Here is a 27,701-nt window from a genome sequence, read left to right as displayed (position 1 = left end):
GGACCTCCTCAATTAAGATACAGGCATACCTCGGTTTACAAACACGTCGGTTAACGTAATTTTCGGTTTAGGAATAATGCCTCAGTTCACAATTTTTTTTTTTCGCAATACGAATGGATTAATTGGTTTTCAATGCATTTACAAATTATTTTTAATCCTGTCCCTGTACAGTACTATGCCTTTAAAGTGCACTTTATAAAGAGTTTTGAACAGATAAGACTTTTTTTTACTTTTTTCTGACCTCCGGAACGGATTAATAGGTTTTCAATACATTTACAAATTAATTTTTAATAATTTCTCTGTACAATATTTATGCCTTTAAAGTGCACTTTATAAAACGTTTTGAACAAAAGACTTTTTTTTGTTTACTTTTTTCTGACCTCTGGAATAGATTGTTTTTCAATGCATTTACAAATTTATTTTTAATCATGTCCCTTCATGCCTTTAAAGTGCACTATAGAAAGTGTTTTGAACAGATAATACTGACTTGTCTGACCTCCAGAATGGATTAATTGGTTTTCAATGCATTTGCAAAGTAATTTTTAATCATGTCCCTGTACAGTATTTATGCCTTTAAAGCGCACTTTATAAAAAGTTTTGAACAGATGAAACTTTTTTTTTCTTCACTTTTTTCTGATATACGGAACGGATTCATTGGTTTTCAATACATTCCTGTACGAAAACTCATTTCGGTTTACAAATTTTTTGCAATACGAAAGGTCTCACAGAACGGATTAAATTAGTAAACGGAGGTACGCCTGTATATAACATTTTAAAGAAGATGAAGCAGCAGACAAGCTAAGTGCTAATGTCAGCTAGTGTGTTTGTTAATAAAAATGTTGTACCGTATTTGCCGGCGTATAAGACGACCTCCCTACTTTTCCTGCTAAAATGTAGTGTTTGGGCTATACTCGCCGTATAAGACTACCCCTCTTCCAATGCACACCAGTGGGAGGAATAGTGCCCCATCATTGATGTCAGTGGGAGGAATAGTGCCCCATCATTAGTATCAGTGGAGGAATAGTGCCCCATCATTAGTATCAGTGGAGGAATAGTGCCCCATCATTGGTATCAGTGGCAGGAATAGTGCCCCATCATTGGTATCAGTGGGGGGAATAGGTGCCCCATCATTGGTATCAGTGGCAGGAATGGTGCCCCATCATTGGTATCAGTGGCAGGAATAGTGCCCCATCATTGGTATCAGTGGGGGGAATAGGTGCCCCATCATTGGTATCAGTGGCAGGAATGGTGCCCCATCATTGGTATCAGTGGCAGGAATAGTGCCCCATCATTAGTGTCAGTGGCAGGAATAGTGCCCCATCATTGGTGTCAGTGGCAGGAATAGTGCCCCATCATTTGTGTCAGTGGCAGGAATAGTGCCCCATCATTGATATCAGTGGGAGGAATGGTGTCCCATCATTGGTGTCAGTGAGGGGTGGAATAGTGCCCCATCATTGGTGTCAGTGGGGGGTGGAATAGTGCCCCATCATTGGTGTCAGTGGGGGGTGGAATAGTGCCCCATCATTGGTGTCAGTGGGGGGTGGAATAGTGCCCCATCATTGGTGTCAGTGGGGGGTGGAATAGTGCCCCATCATTGGTGTCAGTGGGGGGTGGAATAGTGCCCCATCATTGGTGTCAGTGGGGGGTGGAATAGTGCCCCATCATTGGTGTCAGTGGGGGGTGGAATAGTGCCCCATCATTGGTGTCAGTGGGGGGTGGAATAGTGCCCCATCATTGGTGTCAGTGGGGGGTGGAATAGTGCCCCATCATTGGTGTCAGTGGGGGGGGAATAGTGCCCCATCATTGGTGTCAGTGGGGGGGAGGAATAGTGCCCCATCGTTGGTGTCAGTGGGAGGAATAGTGCCCCATCATTGGTATCAGTGACACCAATGATGGGGCACTATTCCTCCCACTGAGACTTGCTGACCCTGTTCTCGTATGGTGCTGCTGCAGCCAGCATATGTGGTTGCAGCAGCACCTCTACACAGAACACTTACCTGCTGCTCCGGCACTCAATTTTCGCGGGGCCGCTCGGCTCCGCCCCCTCGCCGGTGATTGGCCGCCTGTGTGCCTTTCCTGAGCTACAGTTCTGGCGGCCAATCACCGGTGAGGAGGCGGAGCTGAGCAGCCGCACGAACATCCAGTGGCCGAACTGAAGGAGATGCCGCGCTTCCTGGACCGGATCGTCGTGGGACTGGATCCAGGTAAGAGACATCAGCCCCTGCAAACCTCTGTACTTAATGCCGCAGCCCCCCTAAACATGTGTACCGGCGTATAAGACGACCCCCGACTTTTGAGAAGATTTTCAAGGGTCAAAAAGTCGTCTTATACGCCGGCAAATACGGTATTTAATAACACAAAGTGCAATTCCAGTCATATCATAACTAAGCCTATGTTGACTCCCACCCCCATTCTAAGACTATTCTATCTACCCTGTAAAAGAAAAGATGCCTATATATTTATCTATTCGGAAGCTGCTCCAGTCTAGGTGCCAGCTTCAGTGTAGAGGAGAGGCAGTGACAATGGCTACAGAGCCTTGACCACCCATATGGGGCAGCCATTGTCGGTTGTCCCTCCTCTACACTGAATCAGTACTGGGACCCAATCTTGTGACCTGGATCGGAGCTGCTTCACAATAGGTAAGCATAGGCGAGTTTCCTTTTACAGGGTAGATAGAATAGGCTTGGAACGGGGGTGGAGTAGATTTGGGCTTGGTTAGGGTTTGACTGGAATGCCACTATAACCTCAAAAATTAGTGAACCACTTTAATGTCTAGCAAGAAGCTTTAATTTGTTCCAACAGTGACTGGCCTGTACCCTCAACTACAGAATGACCTCTCCTTTCTCAGAATCAAGAACACTGAGCCAAATATGAATTCTTCTCACTACGTACTTTTGGGATTTTACGCCATCTCTAATTGGCTTTGCTGTGCGCTAAAAGCCTGCAATCTCATTAGCAAACTTTACAAGCTAAAGCCAGCAACTGCAATGGCTTTCAAGAAGCTTTAGATGCCTAGAAGCAGGGAGGGATGACTTGCATTATATAAAACTTTGCCCTTCCAGGACTTAAAAAGTGACACCACTTAAGGTCAGTAAAATCACTTTTTACAGTCAGCAAGCTAATGTTCAGTAATATAACCTGTGTAACATAACATCTGATGATAAAACTGTATTATATACTCCAAATGTTTCACATATTACCAAGTCCTGCTACAAATAGTAACTTTAAGGCCTCATACACCTTGGCTGCGTGCGTCAAATCCCCGTGTTCTTGGACCCCCAGGAGGCCCAGGTGCAGTGTCCAGTCCTGGTGCCAACAAACTGTCAATATCAATGGCAGGCTGAAAAACGAAGCGGCTAGACACTGTACTGAGTGGTATTAGGGACGTACGCCTGGAATACAGCGAGAGGATATTTGATCCATTCACCTGCTACTGATTGACAGCTTAGCCCATCATTGAGTCTTCAAGCAGAAGCACTTCCAAGCATAACAATGAATGATACATCACGAACATGCAAGTACTCATGGGACATTAATGCAGGACATAAGACAAGTCGAACATCGGACGATTTTTCAAATGATAAACGAAAAATCGGTCGTTCGTTAGGCCGACGTTACCACCAACGGTTTAAAAAAAATTGGCCGACTAAATCATAAAGTTCACCCTATAACTTCTGTCCCTTGCAGGTCACTGCTCATGCGCCGATTTTTTATCATTAAAACGATCGGCCGATTTGCCCATCATTGCCGGGAAAATCGTCCGATCGTCCAAATAGGCCACAAATTTTCCAACATGACCGAAAATCTCGCAAAGTGCAAAAAACCCAAAAAACGGCCGACCAATTAATCCACTAACGGTGCGAAAATCGGTCGATTTTTTTTCGGACAAAAAATCGTCCGATTTTCGAACCGTCTATGGCCGGCAGTCCCAACATCAGTAAATTACAGAGAGTTTGTGTGCATATGCCCTGACCAGACGTTGTGGGGAGCAATTCACTTGATAGTCAAGGTGAGGGGCTATTATATAAAACAACAAATGTTTTACCTTTTTTTTAAAGAAAAAAAGGCAAATAAATAACCATGCAAACTTTTAAATTTGAGGGTTTATTACTATAAGTACATTACATAAAAACACCTGATCTACGGCCATTCCCCATCTGCAAACAAATGAAGTTTATGTAGTTCTTCCGCTTTAACCCTGCTTGTGAATATCTATTAATACGTAAAACCAGCGACTAGGCAAAGATTAGACAGTCAACGCAAGCCAACAGAGCCACCAATTACGTTGTGGGGTTATAGATCTGTAATCCCGTCATTAAGGGACTTTTCAAAGGCACTTCCTGTTATAGTGTGACAACACTTTGTCCCAATCTCCTCTCCTGCAATGTCACATGCACTCTCAAATGGCCATGCAGACCTCTATTGTGCAGGCACATTCCACCACTACCAGGAAATCACTCGGAGCAATGACATGAACACATGCATGTAATCAGAAGTGGTTGCAAAAGATGCTGCAAGAGATCAGCACAAGTGAGATGTAAAAAAGGTTATAGTATAACTAAAAGGCAAAAGGTTTATTTTAGGTTTTGGACAGAGTGGAAATGGATTAGAACCCCTGTCTGTTTTTTATTGCCGTCTGTGCCCCCATTAACCACTTGAGCTCCAGAGGATTTACCCCCCTTAATGACCAGGCCTCTTTTTGCTACTCGGCGCTGCACTAATTCAACTGATAATTGCGCGGTCATGCAATGCTGCACCCAAACAAAATTTACGTCCTTTTTTTCACACAAATAGAGCTTTCTTTTGGTGGTATTTGATCATCTGTGCGCTTTTTATTTTTCACGCTATAAACAAAAAAAGGCCAAACATTTTGAAGAAAAACAATATTTTTTACTTTGAGCTATAAAATATATATAGTAAACTCAAAGTTGGTTATAAATTTAGGCCAAAATGTATTCTGCTACATGTTTTTGGTAAAAAAAATCCCAATAAGTGTATATTGATTGCTTTGTGTGAAGTTATAGCGTCTACAAACTATGGTATAAATACTGCAATTTACGCCACTTTTCTGCTATACAGCGCTGCGCTAGTTTAACGGACAATTGTGCGGTCATGCAATACGGTACATAAATGAAATTTACATCCTTTTTTTCCCCACAAATTGAGCTTTCTTTTGGTGGTATTTGATCACCTGTGCGGTTTTTATTTTTTGCGCTATAAAAAAAAAGGCTGACAATTTCGAGGAAAAAAAAAACAATATTTTGGACTTTTTGCTATAAAACATGTCCAGTAAAAAAAAATGCAAAAATCAAATTTAGTCATAAATTTCTGCCAAAATGCATTCTGCGACATGTCTTTGCTAAAAAAAAAAAAACCACACAATACGTGTAAGTTAATTGGTTTACGTGAAAGTTATAGCGTTTACAAATGGCGGAAAAGATACTGGGATGTTTAGGTTTTTTTTATACGAATAATGGCGGCGATCAGCGAATTATGGCAGCGATCAGTGACTTATGGCTGCGACTTATGGCGGGACTGCGGCGGACATTCTGACATTGGGGGGTACTGACTTGGGGTCACTGACATCCCCAAAAACACTAATACAGTGACCAGTGCAAAAAAAAACAAAACAAAACACTGACACTGTACAAATGGCACTGGGGAGGAAGGGGTTAACTTTATTCTGCAGGGAAGGGTTATCTGAGTGAGGGGAGTGTTTTACTAGGGGGCGGGGGTGTGTGCTGCACGGGACACTGCTGATCAAGAGAGAGAAACTCTTCTCTCGATCAGCTCGTCCTCGAGCTGTCAGGGAAGTGACAGACAGCACAGCTACTGCAGCTGTGCTGTCTGTCACTGTTTGCCGCCGATCGCCGGGAAACAGCCGGCTGTGACCCGGCGACTGACGTCCGCGACGGTGATCGGCGGGACAGATAGGGCGGCGGCGTGCCTCGCGCGCGCCCCCTGTTTACAAAACACACGTTTTAAAACGTGGTTTTACTTGCTCGTGCCACCCTGCCGCCGTATTTCTAGTGGCAGGGCGGCAAGTGGTTAAAGAGATTTATCCTATTTACCATTATTAGTGAAAGTAAAAGAAAAATCCCAAATTTTGGGTTGTCTCCAAAAAAGTAATAGGAGGGGAAATTTTCCAATGGTTACACGAGTTCTAGTCACCAGTGGGTCCCCAAGGAATTCTCTTAGTTTTGAGGGATTTTCTCTAACTTTCTGTTTGGCTATGGGAAAAGAAAGTGGAGGGAAATCTCTGCAATGGAACACAGATGGCAAAAAAAAAAAAAAAATTGATAAGTGTAATAACCCTCCCTTACTTTATCCAAAATGAAAAGAAAAAAAAAAAGTTTTGCCAATAACTATGTAAAAAACAAAAAGGTGAAATCAATTTTCTAAAAGAAACAGCTGTTCACTTCCTGGAGGGGTCCTTTTTCCAGCTGTCCACATGCGTGTGTGATGTGGCGAAAACCCAGTGGCCAACCAGTGGAGGGATCAGGTTAGAATCCTGTAGATGGATGATGTCAGATCCATGAGAGTAAAGGGGATATGTTGGCAAGGATGTTGGCTGGATTAGGCCCGAAGCTTCAAGATATTGATGGGAAGTATTGTCTACTGTGGAGACCAAGTCCTCTGTACGTAGCCACCTCCAAACCAGCCACCCAACCAAAGAGACTGGCATCAATAGTTCCTATCTTCCAAAAGCCTGGAAGGAAAGTTACCCCTTCTCCAGATTCTGAATCACCAACCACCAATTCGGATTCTTCAATACCCTGGGAACAAACCCTCAAGCAATTCAATGATTGGTTCAGAATGTTCCTCTGGAGTGGAACTGTACGTAGGAAACCGCCTCAACGTAGATACCATTTCCTCATGCAAGCTCGTAGTAAAGGATACTTTTTTCTTTTGAACAAACGAAACCAGCGCAAATCTTCATGCTGACTGGGAGTACTGCAACTGTCATTCATTGAGGTGCAGCCCTTAGAAGATCGGGAAATCTTGATACTGGTGAACAAAAACAGAACAGGGCACACACTCTCTTCATGCATTACCGTGGTGAAACCCGAATTTATTTAAAAGCATAAAAATGCATACTCTCAAACCAAAGGGAGATAAAAATAGAGATACAGAGTCCGTGGTGGCGGTCCAAAGTGACAGTGGACCCTTAGTGAGGTAGGCTAACGCGTTTCGGGAGACGTACTCCCTTCTTCAGAGCTCAAAGGCGTCTCCCGAAACACGTTACCCTACCTCACTAGGGGTCCACCGTCACTTTGGACCATCACAACAAACTCTGTATCTCCGTTTTTAACTCCCTTTGGTTTGTGAGCATGCATTTTTTAGCTTTTAAAAAAAAAAAGCTCAGGTTTCACCACAGTAATGCAAGACAGCGTGCCCTGTTCTGCTTTTGTATACCTTTTTCTTCTGCCTGAGAAATCTCAAAATACAGCCATCTCAGCCCCTGGAGGTGAAAAGCTCAAAGCACCTGGTATTCCCAGGCAGTCTCCACTCCAAGTACTAACCAGGGCTGACCATACTCAGTCTCCGAGTCAGACGAGATCAGGCGCGTTCAGGGTGATGCAGTCTTAGTCCATTGAGGCTCTGCCACCAGGAATAGATGAAACACCAGATAAAACGGGTGGCCCAGATACACCTGACACTACTGGTCTATCATGAAATGCGAACACCGCCAGATTACACAAGTTTGCATGTAAGTATGCAGTCTATGCAAGTATAAGTATGCATGTATGTATGCCGTTTGTGCAAGTATAGGTATGCATGTAAGTATGCAGTCTATGCAAGTATAGGTATGCATGTAAGTATGCAGTCTGTGCAAGTATAAGTATGCATGTACGTATGCAGTCTATGCAAGTATAAGTATGCATGTACGTATGCAGTCTATGCAAGTATAAGTATGCATGTACGTATGCCGTTTGTGCAAGTATAAATATTCAGCTTATGAAAGTATACAGTTGAAATAATTATGCAGGTATGCATGCCATCATGTAATACAATGCTGCACCTGCCCCACTTTGTAGAAGCGTATTGTTTCATCAAAGAACGGTGTCAAAATTAACTGCACTTGGTTCCAGATTGGTTTTGCAGGGCTAGCCAAGAACATATGCATCAAACGCAACCCGATCTTCTATGCTGCTTCAATGCAGTCTAAATGTAAGAGCCTACAGATCAAATGCAAGCTATTCTGGAGCAACAACTCCTATAAGCACACTGATACCCATGCAGGGGCATATCAGAAAACGGTTTTACAAGCCCCCTTGGATTATGCAGACTAATGCAGTATATAATCGTGTCCTGTCTGGTCATGCAGCTCCCCCACAGATAGTACTTGCACATCATTCAGCCATAGACTGCTCCATGTACCTGCTATCTCGGAGGAGCCTCACTGATCCTTCGGCCCACATGTGACTTCAACCATAAACCAAAATGGCAGCCCCTCTACTTCCTGCCTCCACTGCACAAAAGTAGGCTATACAGAGCAGCCCCATGCCCCCTAGTGGCTGGAGGAGAAAACTGCAGCCCAAAACTCCTTTAGAGACACGGAGCATGGCCCAGCCAGACCAAACAGTACACAGCCCCTCCAGAGGCCACCGAGAGTATGACCAGACAGATTTTCAAAGAAACACTGCAATTGTAAACTTACCATTCCTGCCGCAAGACTCTGAATCATAACATGAGTCCAACCTTCACCCATCACAGCGGGCTCTATCATAAAAGACCTTGGACCTATATAGCACCCTACTGGAAAGCACCTTGGGCAGAACACTGCACAGGGTTCCATTATGCAGGGTCCAATGCTGTAAGGCTGCATTACAGGCAAACCTCAAGGATTCTTCTATCCTATCCAACAAGGCTCCAGTACCATCCATTTTAGCGAACAGCTTTCCGAGTGGATCCATGTCCAGTCCTTGATTCACAGAAGAACAGTTTCAGGCCTCCAGGTTTGCTCCAAGAGCACATGCAGCACATCAGTGATCATCCAACCTTACAGATGAAAAAAACTGAAGTACCTCCTGTGTAGGAGGGGTTATATAGGGGAGGACTTCCTGTTTGATTGATCTGCCAGTGTCCACTGACCTATTGGTGGTGCAGAACCCACAGTCATTATTATAGCCTGTTTTGTATCCAGTGATGTACGATAGTTGCGTTTTAAGAAAACTAAAAATTAGCCAATTTACTCATTTGGATATATATTTCAAACTAGGCACTCACGTCAACTACAAATCACATAACAGGCCCTCAAACGCTAACTTCCCACATGCTTTGAATATTAACGCCTTTAACATGTATTAACACACCTAAAGCATTTATGTACATTTTGGATATGCTGCACAGGCGGTTCTTTTACAATGCTAAAATGCAAAAAGATCATTTTAGATGCTTTGCAGCCACTCCATAAATCACAATGTAAACAGAATAGGTATGTTTGTAGTGTATCTGTGGTGCTTTTCAATAGAAGTGAATTGAAGTGGTTGCAAAGCATCATCTCCTGGCAACCTCTGCCATTTGGACACCTCCACCCTCTCCGTGTTAGCAACAGTGAGCAGCTCTGATAGACAAAGAGGAAAATAGTAAAAAAATGGGACCTGTCCATTATCAACGACCGTGTGAAAGAGGTATACATATGTTGCGTCCCCCCCCCACGCCCAGCAGCACACTTGTGACAAGTCTCTATCTCCTAAGGCAAAGGAGCTACCTACAAAGAGTATGTGTTTTCCATCGTCATGTGATGAGGCAGCTGGATTCCAAATAAACCCCCAATTTGAAGTAAAGAATATGTCTACAACATTAAAACTCATTCATAAACAAGCGAACAGCATAAATTCTCTCCTCTCTGGTTATCGTAAGGCAGACAACAGCAGTTCAGCTTAGACGGCTAAAAGCCTTTAATTTAGGGATCTAAACAGTAAGAATTAATCAATTAAGTTGAAGAAAAAAAAAAAAGTTTGAGCAATGCACAATATAAGCTAGCCTGATGTTAATAAACTGAATGCTTCAGGGTTAAAACCATGAAAGCCAGACAATCTCCTGTAACCTTTAATAACCGTTACCAAAGAAATACAAACATTTGGAGTTAATTACACAGAAGGGACAATTTCCTCATCCTGATTAACTGCAAACTATAGAGAGTTCTTGTAGACGATTACTGCAACGATCAGCAGTTTAAAGTGTCAGAGACACAGGTGGAACATGCTTAGATTTAAAAGCCGCAGCCTGACATTACACTTTGTCAAAGGCTCTGAGTTACAGAGCTAAACAGAATACATGAGCTGACTTTGTGATGTACTCCTGAATCATGTTCTCCTGTATACTTCTAAGCAAGAACAACATCAGGAAGAGGCAGCACTCAGACAGACTGATACAGGCCATGCTTGCCCAGATGAAATGCTGTGTGTGGGACAGAAAACTCAGCTGTCCATAAATGTATTATGTGCAGCATGTGGGCATTACAGCTCATCCTTCCTACAGCTGCACACATGCATTAAGAGGATGGCAACAGATTAAAGAATTAGGGATTCACCGAAACATATCGGCCAAAAATGATCATATCTGCATAAAAAAAAAATGTAACCGATACAGGAGACTGTGTGTACTGCAGATGTGGGGGGGCGGTGGAGACAGACAGGAGAGGGGCAGTGTATACAGTGGCTGGCTGTCACGATATGTCAGTGCCGGTTTTTAAATGTACAGTGGGGCAAAAAAGTATTTAGTCAGCCAACAATTGTGCAAGTTCTCCCACTTAAAAAGATGAGAGGCCTGTAATTGGCATCATCGGCAGACCTCAACTATGAGAGACAAAATGAGAAACAAAATCCAGACAATCACATTGGCTGATTTGGAAAGAATTTGCAAATTATGGTGGAAAATAAGTATTCGGTAACCTACAAACAAGGTGTACCTTCTTCTTTAAGAGGCTCCTCTGTCCTGCACTCATTATCTGTATCAATGGCACCTGTTTGAACTTGTTATCAGTATAAAAGACACATGTCCACAACCTCAAACAGTCACATTCCAAACTCCACTATGGTGAAGACCAAAGAGCTGTCAAAGGACACCAGAAACAAAAATTGTAGACCTGCACCAGGCTGGGAAGACTGAACCTGCAATAGGCAAGCAGCTTGGTGTGAACAAATCAACTGTGGGAGCAAAAATTAGAAAATGGAAGACATACAAGACCACTGATAATCTCCCTCGATTTGGGGCTCCAAGCAAGATCTCACCCGTGGGGTCAAAATGATCACAAGAACGGTGAGCAAAAATCCCAGGACCACACGGGGGGACCTAGTGAATGACCTGCAGAGAGCTGGGACCAACGTAACAAAGGCTACCATCAGTAACACAATACACCGCCAGGGACTCAGATCCTGCAGTGCCAGACGTGTCCCCCTGCTTAAGCCAGTACATGTCCGGGCCCGTCTGAAGTTTGCTAGAGAGCATTTGGATGATCCAGAAGAGGATTGGGAGAATGTCATATGGTCAGATGAAACCAAAATAGAACTGTTTGGTAGAAACACAACTCGTCGTGTTTGGAGGAGAGAGAATGCTGAGTTGCATCCAAAGAACACCATACCTACTGTGAAGCATGGGGGTGGCAACATCATGCTTTGGGGCGGTTTCTCCGCAAAGGGACCAGGACGACTGATCCATGTACAGGACAGAATGAATGGGGCCAGGTATCGTGAGATTTTGAGTGCAAACCTCCTTCCATCAGCAAGGGCATTGAAGATGAAACATGGCTGGGTCTTCCAACATGACAATGATCCCAAACATACCGCCCGGGGAACGAAGGAGTGGCTTCGTAAAAAGCATTTCAAGGTCCTGGAGTGGCCTAGCCAGTCTCCACATCTCAACCCCATAGAAAACTTTTGGAGGGAGTTGAACGTCCGTGTTGCCCAGCGACAGCCCCAAAACATCACTGCTCTAGAGGAGATCTGCATGGAGGAATGGGCCAACATACCAGCAACAGTGTGTGCCAACCTTGTGAAGACTTACAGGAAACATTTGACCTCTGTCATTGCCAACAAAGGATATAGAACAAAGTATTGAGATGAACTTTATATATTGACCAAATACTTATTTTCCACCATAATTTGTAAATAAATTCTTTCCAAATCAGCCAATGTGATTGTCTGAATTTTTTTTCTCATTTTGTCTCTCATAGTTGAAGTCTACCTATGATGCCAATTACAGGCCCCTCTCATCTTTTTAAGTGGGAGAACTTGCACAATTGGTGGCTGACTAAATACTTTTTTGCCCCACTGTAATTACTGGCTTTTTTTTTTCTTCACTATAGCTCAGAGAATTTGCTGTCACTCTCTCCGAGCTAAAAGAAACAGTTTCTTATTGGTCCCCTGATAGCAATAAAATCATAAGTTAAAAAAAATAAAAATATACATGAAAGTAGAAAAAAAAAAATTGGAGTCTCCCCACATACACAGACATTTCAGTTTAGTTTTTCGGCCACATGCATTCTGAATTTTCGGTATCGGTTTCAGCACCATAATTTTCAATTCAGTGCACCACTATAATGAATATGCAAACCCAACATTTCATATTCCCAATATGTGCCTGCTGTACTATGTAGTTCTATGATAATGTATCTTGTTCTCTTTTTATTGCTTCCTTTTTTGTGAAATCCCTGGTGTTCCTGCCAGTCCCTCTGCTTTCCTATTAAAAACTGACCATGCTAGGCTGGAGAGCAGTGGTCAGTTCTTCAGCTGTGCTGGAAACTCAGCCTACTCTCCTCCATTTTTCAGATTTGTACTGACATCCCCCCCCCCCCCCCATGAAGCACCAATCAGAATACAGAATAGAGATTTCCGTAAACCACTCTATGGCTCATCATAACAAAAATGCAACAGGATAGTAACTTCTGCAATTTCTCAAAACAAGAAATAAGTGCACGGATAACAGCATTGAAATCCCACAGGAACATCTTGTATGTAAAATAAACCAGTTAGTAGACACAAAGCAAAAGTTAACCATTAACTCTTTCAGGGAGTATTTAATCACTTAGAAAAAAACAAAATACAATTTTCCCTGTTTTATATCTATACACAAACGTTTTCCGTTTAATTTCTATTCATTTCTTTGTAAGTGGCCAAACTTACCAAATCTGCAGGGGATCGAATAATTATTTTTTCCCACTGCAGCAGTAAAAACCTTGAAGGGGTACCAAGCCTTCACCACTCTATCCAAAGCTAAGAAAAATGTTTAGGCTTCATTTACCTGTAAAAGGGAACTTCAGTCCCATTTAATGAGGACCCAGCCCATCTTCCTGCATCTTTGATAATCTGGCATGTGCACAGATGTACTGAGGGACTCTGCCTGGCCTTCAGGTCCCAACAAAGATTTAGCGGCACATCTGCAAATGCACAGGGATTTCCCAGACACACAGACTTCCATACCTGCTCCATCTTCACACTTGCGTGAGAAAGCCCTGGCGCATGTGAAGATGTGCCGCAGGGCTCTGTCAGGATCTGAAACCCTGAGGAACATCTGTAGATCGCATGCACTTGTTTTTGAAGCTGCCTACCTTGATGTGTCATTTGGACATCACAAAAGGCAGGTGGGAACACAAGACCACATTTAACAGCTTACAAAGAAAAAAGTTAGAAGCCTTTAAAAATTATATATAATGTATCCAATTGTGGGAGAGGGAGGATACAGGTGAAAAGAAGCTGTTTTAGAATTCTCATTATTAACTTTATGGCACATCCAGGACCCTATCAATTCACTGCCGGGCCAAGTTCTCAGTCATACTGGTATTAGTGACAATAGACATTTTACATAAAAGTCTTCGTTATCCTCGGGTTATGTGGCTGAAGGAAACATTGTAACATTGTTATGTGGCTGAAAACATTGTTCATAGCAACCAGATTTCACCATTTGAATGCATAAGAGGTGAGAGCTGAACACAGGTAGTTCTTACTTCTGGCACACTAACACAGGAGGTCAATGAAGAATCATTCACATACCTAGTAGACTGCATCTGCCTTGTTGTTTCAGGATCTTCGAACATCTTTACAATGGGTTCTGTTTCGGCTTGCAGCTGTTTCAACTGTGCAACAACTGTGGTTCTCTTCTCTCTGAGAGCTGCACAAAATCAGTAAACATAAAATATATTACAAATAATGGATATTGGTGAAACTACACCATATTGCCAAAAGTATTGGGACGCCTGCCTTTACACGCACATGAACTTTAATGGCATCCCTGTTTTAATCCGTAAAGTTCAATATTGAGGTGGCCCACCCTTGAAAGCTATAACAGCTTCAACTCTTCTGGGAAGGCTGTCCACAAGGTTTAGGAGGGTGTCTATGGGGAGGTTTGACCATTCTTCCAGAAGTGCATTTGTGAAGTCAGGCACTGATGTCAGCTGAGAAGGCCTGGCTCACAGCCTCCGCTCTAATTCATCCCAAAGGTGTTCTATCAGGTTGAGGTCAGGACTCTATGCAAGCCAGTCAAGTTCCTCCACCCCAAACTCGCTCATCCGTGTCTTTATGGACCTTGCTTTGTACACTGGTGTGCAGTCATGTTGGAATAGGAAGGGGTCACCCCAAACTATTGCCAACAAGTTCGGAGCATGAAATTGTCCAAAATGTCTTGGTATGCTGACGCCTTCAGAGTTCCCTTCACTGGAACTAAGGGGGCAAGCCCAACGCCTGAAAAACAACCCCAGTGGCGGCGTGCTTTACACCTCTGCATCCGATGCTTGCATTGCACTTGGTGATGTAAGGCTTGCATGCAGCTGCTCGGCCATGGAAACCCATTCCATGAAGTTCTCTACGCACTTGTGCTAATATGAAGGTCACATGAAGTTTGGAGGTCTTTAGTTATGGACTCTGCAGACAGTTGGCGACTTCTGCGCACTGTGTGCTTCAGCATGTGCGGACCCCCCTCTGACATTTTGTGTGGTCTACCCCTTCGTGGCTGAGTTGCTTCCAACATTTCAGAGTCTCTCAGGACCCCTTCCATCAGGAATGCGGCATGACTGATGAAGGGGTCCTGCGAGATTCCAAAACATTGCCTTGCTGTAACTATGTGATTGTTCATTAAAACTTTTGGACCCATATTGGTGATCCTCGGTGTGCTGGTGACATTCTCCCTTGCATGAAACACCTCTCGCAGATGTACACAGCACGTCAATATGAACAAAGCCTTTTCTTGATCATTTGATAAAGATGCCGCTCTGTTAGATTTTTAGTTTTTATTTTAGACTAAGAACAGTGCAAGAGCATTACAAACACTAGCAAATTGTTAAAATCTACACGCTGACTGCAGAGAATGTGCAGTTCCGGCATCTAACAGATGATGGTAATGGAGCACGAGAGCTACATCATTAGTGCCTGCTCAATGGACAAGATCAGAAAGAATCATCTCTGCTTTCACAAAGAGCAAGGGTCCTTCCCAGGGGCTTGTTGGCAGGGGAGGGCTTTTCTACTCTACTGTACTACTTCTACTGTAGAAGGCTGTAAAGGCAGCTTTAAAATGAGAATGAAGGCTTTAAACATCTTTTGTTCTGATGCACCTAAAATGTAGTTAGCTGATCTGAACTGAATATTCAATTGGGCTTTAACCACTTCAAGCCAGGACTTTACTGAAACTTTCTGTTTACATGTTAAAATTAGTATTTTTGCAAGAAAATTACTTAGAACCCCCCATACATTATACATTTTTTAAAGCATAGGCCCTAGAGAATAAAATGGTGGGTGTTGAAATGTTTTATGTCACATGGTATTTGTGCAGTGGTTTTCCAAGCGCAATATATTTGAGGGAAAAAAAACAAAACAAAAACCACTTTAATGAATTTTAATGCACAAAAACACAATATATTAGCCAATTGTTTTGTAACATATAAAAAGATGTTATAGCGAGTAACGCTTTAAAACTTCACACTCCTGTGAAACAGCTACAAACTACGTATATTATATTATTCATAGATGGAGCTAAAAAAGCATTTATAGGTTATCACTTTAGATTTACACAGCAGGTCTGGTGCTATAATTACTTAAAATCAATCTGATGTTCACGATGATACCTTACATGTGTGGAGCGATCACTGTTTACACACCGATGTGTGCATTCAACTTTGCGTGTGAGCACGGAGGAGACGGGTGCTTTAAAAATTGTTGTTTTTTTTTAGTATTTATGTTTACACTATACCTTGTGATAGCACGGGCAGTGACAGGTACTCTTTACTGATAGATCTTCGGTCTATTACAACCAAGATCAGTGTGATTCAATGCCATTTTCAAACCAGTAATGGTTTGTTTATAACCAGCGGCCAACGAAATACGCTTTGCTTCCAGTTTTTTAGACCATAGAGATAATTGGGGTCAATCTGTCCCCGATCAGCTCTATGCTCAGACGTAGGAACTGCTAGCTGCAGTTCTGGGCTCCCCGATGGGACAGGTAAGCCAGTGCAGATGGAAAAAAAAAAATAGCTGGATGATGCCTGCAGCTACAGGCAGTATCCCCGTATAACCACTGAAAGTCCCATGGCAAACAGGCACGTCGCGGGACGTCAAGTGATTAAAGGTCTCACCCCTGAATTAGTACTGTGTTACCTCAGCATGATAACTCACCATGAGGAATCTCCTTGTCTGGATACAAGTTCTTATACACATCCATTGCAAAGTCCACCATGTTGGTGTCACTGAGCAAGTCCAACTTGCCCTGAAGGAGTTCTTTTTCATTGTAAATCTGCAAAGACAACAAGCAAAATATTTAGGTGATGCAAACACAGATGGCAGACACTAATCACCTGCTTTTATTTTGTTTAAATCAACAAGGATATTCAGTGACATACTGCATTATTAATTTATATAGGACAACACCTTAAAGTAAACTAGCACTAAAAGGAATATGAAGGCTTTCACTGCTAACCAACTTCTTAAAATGCCAACTGCCTGGCTGCCACACACCTTAACACTGAGTTACTGGCCTGCAGCAAGCTTGTATTAAGTAGAGTCAGAAATTCTGATTAGCATTCGGGGTTAGTGACTCAAAGTACTAAAGCTATTAGATCAGCATAACATCCAGGCAACGAGCATTCACATAAGGATAGGTCCACAATGACAAACTCTTATTCTTGCAGTACAGCTTTGAATGTAGAACTCCAGGGGAGCCCAGATGGGAGGTGCTAAAACATGGTTCAACTATGTGCTTTTAGAGCCCCCCCGCCCCAACCGCTAGTCTAAATGAGACCCCTTAAAGTGGTATCAAACCTAAAAGCAAACATTATATTGCAGCTTACCAATTTTTAGATTTGATGGCTGCATTAAGTTTCTTCTTTACACTCTGGCCAGTAAGTTACTTTTTCAACAGAACAAGCTGTCCTGCAGATGTAGCAGTTAAAGGGATTTACCATGACAGGCGTGCTTACAATGATCAGCTTTTATTTATGTAAAACACCTGTATCCCAAAAGGAAAAAAAAAACAAACTTGTAACTGATAAGGTATTAGCTGGAGAATGCTGTAAATGTGTTAGTGTATCTAAATCTGCTAATCCATCTAACACTCCCCTCCCTCGGATGAAAATACTGCTGTCCAAAGGTGTGCCCTGTGTTCCAAAACAAGCTATCCTGCAGATGTAGCAGTTACAGTGTTGAGACAAACTATTTACTATTGATGGGAGTCCTTACAATGATGAGATTTTATTCATGTAAAATGATTATCCTAAAAGAGAAATAAAAACGGTTTGTTTAACCGATTATAAAGTGTGATCTGGAGTTTGCCTTCAATTTGTTAGTGAATCTAAATCTGCTAGTACATCTAACACGCCCCTCCCCCCAGACTGACAATGCTGCTGTCCAAAGGTGACCCCCTTCATGAAGAGTGGGGGCACTCTGATACAAGAGGTGTGTTACTGGCCACTTTTAGTTTTGGGTTTAAAGAGTTACTAAACCCAGGACCCTGCATTCACTCTATCTGGTCTCCCACAGTACATGGAAGTACAATTATTTTAGTAAATATAAACTGCTAAATACCTTTTCTCATCAGCAATATATAGCAGTCTTGTAACTTTTATCAGTGTCCAGCCAAGCACTGGTTAAAGCTTGTAGGAGGAGTATTCATTCTGCTCTGACTGTCCTATGAGGCTGCATAACCCCTGACCCTCTGTCTGGATAGTGCTGATTGGCCCGGTATATAAACAAGATTATGCACTTCTGGCTAGGGGGCGCATATGTGAATACTCATAGCAGAAACTGATCAGCAGGTGCTGGCCAATGAATGTCCACCAGCACTAGTCTATTGTGGGGCACAAAATGAAGCTTTGCCTATGTAAACAAGGCAGAGTTCCATTCTGAAGGGTGAAGTGATAGATCTTGTGTCTCTGCAAAGCAGGGAATAAGATCCATCACTTCCCTTAGTAAAAAGCACCTAGCACAGTACACAAAACACTAGCTAGGCACACAGTTAATCCTTTGATCGCCCAGTATGTTCAACCCCTTCCCAGCCAGTATCATTAGTACAGTGGCAGTGAATATTTTTAACACTGATCACTGTATTAGTGTCACTGGTTCCCACAAAATGTCAGTTAGTGAAACAAAAAAAAAGTCTGCCGCAATACTGCAGTCCCGCTATAAGTCGCTGATTGCCACTAGTAATATAAAAAAAAATTCTAGTATATATACACACCATAGTTTGTAGATGCTATGACTTTTGTGCAAACCATTCAATGTACAATTATTGGGAATTATTTTACCAAAAATATGCAGAAGAATACATATTGGCCGTAATTTAAGAAGATTGGTTTATTTTTTATGGGATAGGTTTTATAGAAGAAAACAAAAATATTATTTTGGCTTTTTTTTTTTTTTTTTTTTTACAAAATTTCCTATTTTTTGGTTTATAGTGTAAAAAATAAACACAGTGGTGATCAAATACCGTCAAAAGAAAGTTCTATCTGTGGGGAAAAAAATGACAAATTTCATTTGAGTACAGTGTGTCCACGACAGTGCAATTATCAGTGAACGCCATATGACGTCCACGGGTTTCAGTAGAGATATCTGGATGATACTTGCAGCTACAAGCATCATCCACTTATCTTTTTTTTCAGCTGATGATTCGCTCATGTGTAAAAGCAGGGCTAGCAGCTCATTAGCCGCTGGACTGCTTTTACAGGCGGCAGGAGAGGGGAACCCCCCCCCCCCTCCTTCCCAATGGAGCCTCTCTGTGCTATCCCATGTGATTGGGGAGCTGGAAAAGGGATCCGGCGGCTTACCATAGGGACTGCCGAGGACCAGATCATACCTGGCCATCTCTATGACCCAGGGAGGCTGGAAGTGATGTCATTTCTGGCTCTGGCAGATGTAAACACTGCAATTTTTTTGCTGGAAAGCAGAGATCAGGGTTTTTTTTTTTAATCTCATGCTTTCTAGCATAGAGGAGATATTTGGGGTCTCAAACACCAGATCCCTCTATAAAGAGGACCTGTCATTCCTTATTCCTATTACAAGGGATGTTTACATCCTTTGCACTAGGAATAAACCTGATCAAAAAATAAATAGGAAAGTTTAAAGATATAAAAAAAAAAAATTTAAAGCGCCACCATCCCCTCATGCTCACGAACAGAAGCAAATGCATATGTAGGTCGCACCAGTATATGTAAGCGGCATTCGAACCACACATGTGGTATCACCGCGATTGTTATACCAAGAGCAATCATTCTAGCACTGGACCTCCTCTAGAACTCTAAACTGGTAACCTGTAAAAATGTTTAAAGCTTCGCCTATAAAGATTTTTAAAAACCGTAATTTGGTGCCATTCCACGAGCGTGCGCAATTTTAAACCGTGACATGCTTGGTATCTATTTACTCAGCATAACACCATCTTTTATATTTAAAAAAAAAAAAATTGGGTTATATATTGTGCTTTTTCACATTACTCTAAAGTTTATTATGAAAAAAGAAAAATGCATTTGAAAAATTGCTGTGTGACAAAGAATTGCAACAACCGCCATGTTATGCTCTAGGGTCTCTGCTTAGAAAATATATATATTTATTAGGAATGCACTGAAATTTCAGTGGCTGAAATGTTTCAGCCGACAACACCCCTTTCGGCCATCGGCTGAAATGAAGAAAGGAAAAAAAAAAAAAGCACCAATACAGGTGCCGGAAAAACCCCGCCCCTCGCTACCGCTACCAGCTGCTCGGTAGTTCAGCCGTACCCAAGAAACCATCGATCCCAACACTGGGAATAGAGATGAGTGAAGGAAAGATTGCCGCCACACATCTCTATGCCCTTGGAGGACTGAAATGATGTTACTTCCCGTTCATTTTTTTTTTTTTTTTTTTAAAGCACTAGATCAATGCTTTTTTTTTGGATCCGATGCGTTACATTGCAGAGGAGAGATGTGGGGTCTTATTGATTCCATCTTTCCATAAAGAGGACCTGTCACTACTTATTTCTATCACAAGGGATGCATGCATTTCTTGTGATAAGAATAAAAGTGGTTACATTTTTTTAAAGTAACAGTGCAAAAAAAAACAAAAACATTAAATTTAAAAAAAAAAAGTTTAACCCCTTCACACCTAAGGGTAAACACCTAGGCACAATTCTGCAACATTGACATGTGTTAGTAAAACCGCACATATCCTCACAACTACTTTGTACATCCAGGTGGATTATACCTTGATTTTTTTAGGACAAATTGGGCTTTCATTTGGTGGTAAATGGTAATGGATAGCTCCTGATTTTTTTTTTTTATTATCAAAGGAAAACTGGCCCAAAATAGTAAAAAAAAAATATATATTTTTTTTTTATTTAGCGGTTTGTTTTTCGTTACTGCCATAACTGACCACCAAAAAACAAACCAGGATAAATTCTCCATCTCCTGACGATCGCAGCGATACCATATATGTGTATGTTATTTGTTTGTACCTGTAGTATAGCCCAGAAACAAGAGTGCGCATTGTGTGTTTGTCTTTTTTTTTTAACACACTGACACAAATTTTTTTTTTTTATCCTGACTCTTGACTGACCTTTTGACCTTTGACCCTGACCCAAACACAAACCCTGGCAATGAACTAGATCAAACCTTGATCTAGGTATTTTTCATTATTTTTTAACCACTTGCCTACCAGGCACTTATACCCCCTTCCTTACCAGGCCAATTTTCAGCTTTCAGCGCTGCCGCACTTTGATTGACAATTGCGCGGTCATGCAACATTGTACCCATATGAAATTTTGATCATTTTTTTCTCACAAATAGAGCTTTCTTTTGGTGGTATTTAATCGCCACTGGGCGCTTTACTTTTTGCGCTATAAATTAAAAAAAGTGCAAAAAATTTGAAAAAAAAAAAAAAAGTTTATTTGTTTCTTTTATAAAATTTTTCAAACAGGTATTTTTTCTCCTTCACTGATTTGCGTTGATGAGGCGGCACTGATGGGCACTGATAGGCGGCACTGATGGGCACTGATAGGCAGCACTAAAGGGCACTGATAGGCAGCACTAATGAGGTGGCACGGATAGGCGGCACTGATAGACAGCACTAATTAGGGGTCACGGATAGGCGGCACTGATATGCAGCACTGATAGGTGACACTGATGATGGGTACTGATAGACGGCACTGACTGGCATCACTTCTGGGCACTGACTGGCGGCACTGACTGGCACAACCCCTGGGCACTGACTGGTGGCACTGACTGGCGGCACTGCTGGGCTGCACTGGTGGGTGGCACTGGTGGGCGGCACTGGTGGGCACAGGTGGGTGGCACTGGTGTGCACAGGTGGGTGGCACTGCAGAGTGGCACAGGTGGGGGCACTGCAGAGTGGCACAGGTGGGGGCACTGCTGGGCACAGGTGGGGGCACTGCTGGGCACAGGTGGGCGGGGCTAGTGGGCGCACTGCTGGGCGGAACTTGCGGGTGTCACTGCTGGGCACCGATCATCAGGGCACTGATCATCAGTGCCCTGATGATCGGTGCCGATCCCCGCTCTGACAACTGCCGGTTCTCGGCAGTACTTTCCTCACGATCTGACAGCGTGAGGAAAGTGCAGCCGAGAACCGGCACTTGCATTTCCCTGTGATCAGCGTGTCATTGGACACCGCTGATCACGTGGTAAAAGGCCGGTGGGATCGGCCTTTCACCACATCACGTGATCAGCTGTGTCCGTAGGACACAGCAATCACGGAGATCGCCGGGTGCGCGCCCCCTGGGGCGCGCAGGAGAGCGCGTTCTGGGAGGACGTCATATGACGTCCACTCAGAACTGGCCGGCCGCAGTGAAGCCGTCATTCGGCTATGCGCGGTCGGCAAGAAGTTAATATTTATTTATTACAAATATTTTTTTTCTCTCTATACCAGGAGTTACAGAGATACAATTTATCTCTCTTCACTCACAGAGAGAGAGCAAAAAAAAAAAAAAACACAAGGGGGCCAGGGCTGTACAGTGACTGATCACTGTGATAGCCAATTAGAGGCTATCACAGTGATCATGTGACCCGGAGTTGGGAGTCCCGGGTTACGATCGTTAGAACGGGACCCGGGGTTCTCAGTGACATTGAGGTCTTTGTGCTGTGAGTGCGCACAAAGACAGGTACGCAAATATGCGGCGCCACGGTAAAAAGCCTAGTTCTGTGAGGCCGCGTATTTGTGTGACTTTGGCGTCAAGGGGTTAATTTGCCCTGTCCTCGCACATAGTGGTGAACGCATACATAGGCCACGCCCACATATGTAAATGGTGTTCAAACCACACACGTGAGGTATCGCCATGAACGTCAGAGCAAGAGCAATAATTCTCGCACTAGACCTCCTCTGTAACTTCACACTGCTAACCTGTAGAAACTTTTAAAGCATCACCCATGGAGATTTTTAGGTACAGCAGTTTCACGCCATTCCACAATTTTAAAGCTTGACATGTTGGGTATCCATTTACTCGCTGTAACATCCTCTTTCATATTTTAGGAAAAAATTGGCATATGTATATTTTATTTTAATCAGTGTATTTTTTTCCAAAAAATATATATTCATCTTTAAAAACTGTGCATTTTGAATTTTCATTTTCGGCACCAGAATTTTCATTTTGGTGCACCACTAATATATATACAAATAAAACGTTTGCGAGTTCTGAGTAATTTTCAAGCAAAAAAATTAAAAATGCTGATTTTCACATATAGCAAAGAAATGCCAGAATTGCCCCGGCAGGCAAGTCTGTAAAGTAACGCAGCGCCGTATTTAAAAAAATGGCCTAGTCAGGAAGGGGGGTAAATCTTCTGAAGGACAGCGATGAGGGGGACAGCGACGGGGGGGGGGGGGGGGACAGGGATGGGGGGGCCATCCATTCGCACAGTGATGAAGCTTTGCACCTGCAGCAAGCTCTCCAACATGTTGCGATCAGCAGGTGACAAACCCGCTGAATGTGGCCCATTCAAGTGAATGGGGAAACAGCGATTGTTGTGGTTGCTGTGCGTTTGTTCTGAAAATAGGAGCTAAAACTGGCACATCACCGCCTGCGAATATACCTCTGAAAAACGATCCAAACACAGATCACTTGCCAGAGAAACAGTGAGGTTAGACGCAGCCTGAGGTAATGGTTCCCCGGCCTCTGGGATCAGTACTGAGGAGGAAGGCTCTGCAGAGGATACACAGGGTGAGATGGGCCTGTACTGTGAACTGTCTGTGCTGCCATGGCTGGCTCTGTACCACACTACTCCCACCCAATCACAAGCCTCCAATATACACCTCAGAGCCGCACACAACTGTACAGCCCAACCGTGCCCCTCTCCGGGAACAACATGGCGCCGCTCATAAGTCATATTGCTGGCTCAGCCTGCAGGCCGCGGCCTCCACTCTCCATCCCCCCATCTCCCCCTCCTATCACTCACCTCTTTCACTGAGAGGAACTCCAGCAGCGGGAAGACCAGGTGTCGGTCCAGAAAGTGAGCGATCTTGGTGGTGAGATCGTACTCCGCCATGGTGGCCGCCGGCGGCGTGAAGGGAAGAGGATTCAAAGGCGGTAAAACTTTATTACACTGATACTGTAGAATCCAATGCGAGGAGGAAAGAACAAAGAGGCGTGACCAAGCGATAGCCGCTAGAGGGGGCGTGGTGCTATCAGCGAGCACTAGAGGATAAGTTTTATAGCCAATGAGTGTCTTCATTCCAGGAGCCATACTGGAGTCACTTCACTCACACTCACCAGGAGTTTCAGATCACAATGTGCATGTTATAAATATCGCCCTGATGGGGAATCCTTAGTTATACACACTGAGGTGTATGTATTGGTGAAACTTATTTATATTGTATTGGAGAGAAATTAAAGTAGAACTATAGGCAAAACGTTTTTTTTCAGGGCTGTTCACACTATAGAAACATAGTCTGGATGTATTTCTGCATGCGTGCTTTTGATGCATTCGTGCATTTTTGAAGCTTTTTTTAATGCTTAAGGGTTCAAGAGTGCTCTGCATATTAAGTGGAGAGTTCGGCCGTGCATTACGTACAGAGCAGAGAGTTCGGGAGTGCATTACGTACAGAGCGGAGAGTTCAGCAGTGCACTACGTACAGAGCGGAGAGTTCAGCAGTGCACTACGTACAGAGTGGAGAGTTCGGGAATGTATTACGTACAGAGCGGAGAGTTCGGCAGTGCACTACGTACAGAGCGGAGAGTTCGGCAGTGCACTACGTACAGAGCGGAGAGTTCAGGAGTGCCCTGCGTACAGATCGGAGAGTTCAGCAGTGCACTACGTACAGAGCGGAGAGTTCGGCAGTGCACTACGTACAGAGCGGAGAGTTCGGCGGTGCACTACGTACAGAGCGGAGAGTTTGGCGGTGCACTACGTACAGAGCGGAGAGTTCGGCAGTGCACTACGTACAGAGCGGAGAGTTCGGCAGTGCACTACGTACAGAGCGGAGAGTTCAGCCGTGCACTACGTACAGAGCGGAGAGTTCAGCAGTGCACTACGTACAGAGCGGAGAGTTCCAGAGTGCCCTGCGTACAGATCGGAGAGTTCGGCAGTGCACTACGTACAGAGCGGAGAGTTCGGCAGTGCACTACGTACAGAGCGGAGAGTTCGGCAGTGCACTACGTACAGAGCGGAGAGTTCGGCAGTGCACTACGTACAGAGCGGAGAGTTCAGCGGTGCACTACGTACAGAGCGGAGAGTTCGGCAGTGCACTACGTACAGAGCGGAGAGTTCGGCAGTGCACTACGTACAGAGCGGAGAGTTCGGCAGTGCACTACGTACAGAGCGGAGAGTTCAGGAATGCACTACATATGGGGGGCAAAGATCAGGAATGCGCTACATACAGAGCAAAGAGTTCAGGAGTGTGCTGCATACGAGGGGCAGAGATCAGGAATGCGCTGCGTACAGAGTGGAGAGTTCGGGAGTACGCTGCATACAGAGTGGTGAGTTCAGAAGTGCTCTGCGTACAGAGTGAAGAGTTCAGGAGTGCACTACGTACAGAGTGGAGAGTTCAGCAGTGCTCTGCGTACAGAGTGGAGAGTTCGGGAGTGCGTTACATACAGAGTGGAGAGTTCAGGAGTGCATTATGTACCAAGTGGAGAGTTCAGGAATGCATTATGTACCAAGTGGAGAGTTCAGCAGTGCATTACGTACAGAGTGGAGATTCAGGAGTGCGCTACATACAGAGTGGAGAGTTCAGGAGTGCGCTGCGTACAGAGTGGAGAGTTTGGGAGTACAGTACGTAAAGATTAGAGAGTTTGGGAGTGCACTGTGTACAGGGGGCAGAGATCAGGAGTGTGCTATGTACAGAGTGGAGAGTTCAGGAATGCATTACGTACAGAGTGGAGAGTTCAGGAGTGCCCTGCGTACAGAGGGAAGAGTTCAGCAGTGCATTACGTACAGAGTGGAGAGTTCGGGAGTGCGCTACATAGAGAGTGGAGAGTTCAGGAGTGTGCTGCGTACAGAGTGGAGAGTTCAGGAGTGTGCTGCGTACAGAGTGGAGAGTTCGGGAGTACAGTACGTACAGATTGGAGAGTTTGGGAGTGCACTGCATACAGGGGGCAGAGATCAGGAGTGTGCTACGTAGAGAATGGAGAGTTCAGCAGTGCATTTTGTGTAGAGTGGAGAGTTCAGCAGTGCATTATGTACAGAGTACAGTGTTCAGGAGTGTGCTACGTTCAGAGTTCAGCCATGCATTACGTACAGAGTGGAGAGTTTGGGAGTGCGCTGCGTACAGAGTGGAGAGTTCAGGAGTGAGCTGCGTACAGAGGGCAGAGTTCAGGAGTGCGCTGTGTACAGGGTGTAGAGTTCAGAAGTGCACTACATAGAGAATCCAGAGCTCAGGAGTGTGCTGTGTGCAGAGTGCAGGGTTCAGTAGAGTGCTATGTACAGAGTGCAGAGTTCAGGAGTGTGCTATGTTCAAAGTTCAGCCGTGCATTACGTACAGAATGGAGAGTGTGGGAGTACGCTGCGTACAGAGGGCAGAGTTCAGGAGTGAGCTGCATAAAGAGGGTAGAGTTCAGTAGAGTACTACATACAGAGTGCAGAGTTTAGGAGTGTGCTATGTATAGAGTGCAGGGTTCAGGAATGTGCTATGTACAGAGTGCAGAGTTCAGGAGTGTGCTACATGCAGAGTTCAGGAGTGTGCTATGTAAAGAGTGCAAAGCTCAGGAGTACACTACATACAGAGTACAGAGCTCAGGAGTACACTACATACAGAGTGCAGAGCTCAGGAGTGCAGTATGTACAGAGTTCAGGAATGTTCTGCATATAGGGTGCAGAGTGCAGGAGTGCTCTATTTACGGAGTGCAGAGTTCAGGAATGTGTTATATAAAGAGTACAGAGCTCAGGAATGCACTGTGTACAGATCCTGCTATCCAATTTAGTCTAGTTAGGTGCTGCCCCATATGGGAGATTTAGGGTTAACTCTGGTTCCCGTGGTTTTTTTTGGGTCTGTCCCACTGCTCCTGTGCACTACAAAAAAGACAGTGGTCTAGAGCCCGGAGGGAGTGGCGTTACACCTTGCTGTCATCCTTGTAACCTGCCATCATGTAGGAGAGTTGTTGGTACCTGTGGCCTGCCCCAAAGACACCAGCTACTGGAGGCTGCCATACAATGGACTCTGTTATGGATGGACTCTACCTTTTGCTGCTATGCCGGGGCAGCACACAAGCCTGAGTTAGGGTTTAGGGACGTAGGAAAGGATGGTTTCATTTGTGCGTTTGCACTCTGTCATGTTTTGCACCTTTCTAAGTAAAGCACTGAAACATTGCCTACTGCCTGGTCTGAAGTTATTAAAGGAGTGTAATGCAAGTAACCAGCACCACATACAGCCTCTTATTTGGGTCACTAGGAACCTTGGGGTATGAAGATAACAGATGGGTAACAGATGCCAAAAGTCAGTACAAAGACTGTCATTAAGAGTGTGTCGGGGGCAGGTGGGGCATTCTTTATCAGTGAGGGAGTGTTGTCTGCGTTATCTCTCCTGGCAGTCCATCTTCCATAGCAGTGGTAGCGGATTTGCACCCTGGAGGTCCCCATCCTGTGCAAAGGTACGTAAGATCAAGAGTTAAGTCATGTGCATGTTGGGGCCTGCACTAGGAACACAGTGGGGTTCCATTCCACTGCCGGGAGAAAGGTGGTAGAGAACACTAGACAGGTGTATGTGGACATTGGCTCAGTGCATCCCACTTAATTGCAAGTTATAGTGAAAGGTGTACATTTACACAGGGACCCAAGAGCTAACTGAAGGACAGTTTGTTGTGCAACT

General features: G+C 44.0%; 1 protein-coding gene across 1 annotated transcript in view; it reads right to left on the bottom strand.

Annotated features, from left to right (window-relative positions):
• EIF3E (eukaryotic translation initiation factor 3 subunit E) overlaps positions 1-24,012 on the bottom strand; it is an 88,909-nt gene extending 64,897 nt beyond the window's left edge. Inside the window, exons 1-3 of the mRNA XM_089664455.1 lie at positions 23,855-24,012; positions 16,608-16,725; positions 13,998-14,115 (exon numbers count right to left, since the gene is read on the bottom strand). Coding sequence (XP_089520581.1) covers positions 13,998-14,115; positions 16,608-16,725; positions 23,855-23,944 — 326 coding nt within the window. The 5' untranslated portion in view covers positions 23,945-24,012. The remainder of the gene's footprint in view (positions 1-13,997; positions 14,116-16,607; positions 16,726-23,854) is intronic.
• Positions 24,013-27,701: the final 3,689 nt, after the last annotated feature.

The sequence above is a fragment of the Staurois parvus genome, unplaced genomic scaffold (genome assembly GCF_062004578.1).
Source record: "Staurois parvus isolate SC_StPar_1 unplaced genomic scaffold, SC_StPar_1.0 ptg000047l, whole genome shotgun sequence".
NCBI lineage: Eukaryota > Metazoa > Chordata > Amphibia > Anura > Ranidae > Staurois > Staurois parvus.
The sequence above is the reverse complement of the archived record's forward strand: the minus strand, read 5'-3'. Positions and strand labels throughout refer to the sequence as shown.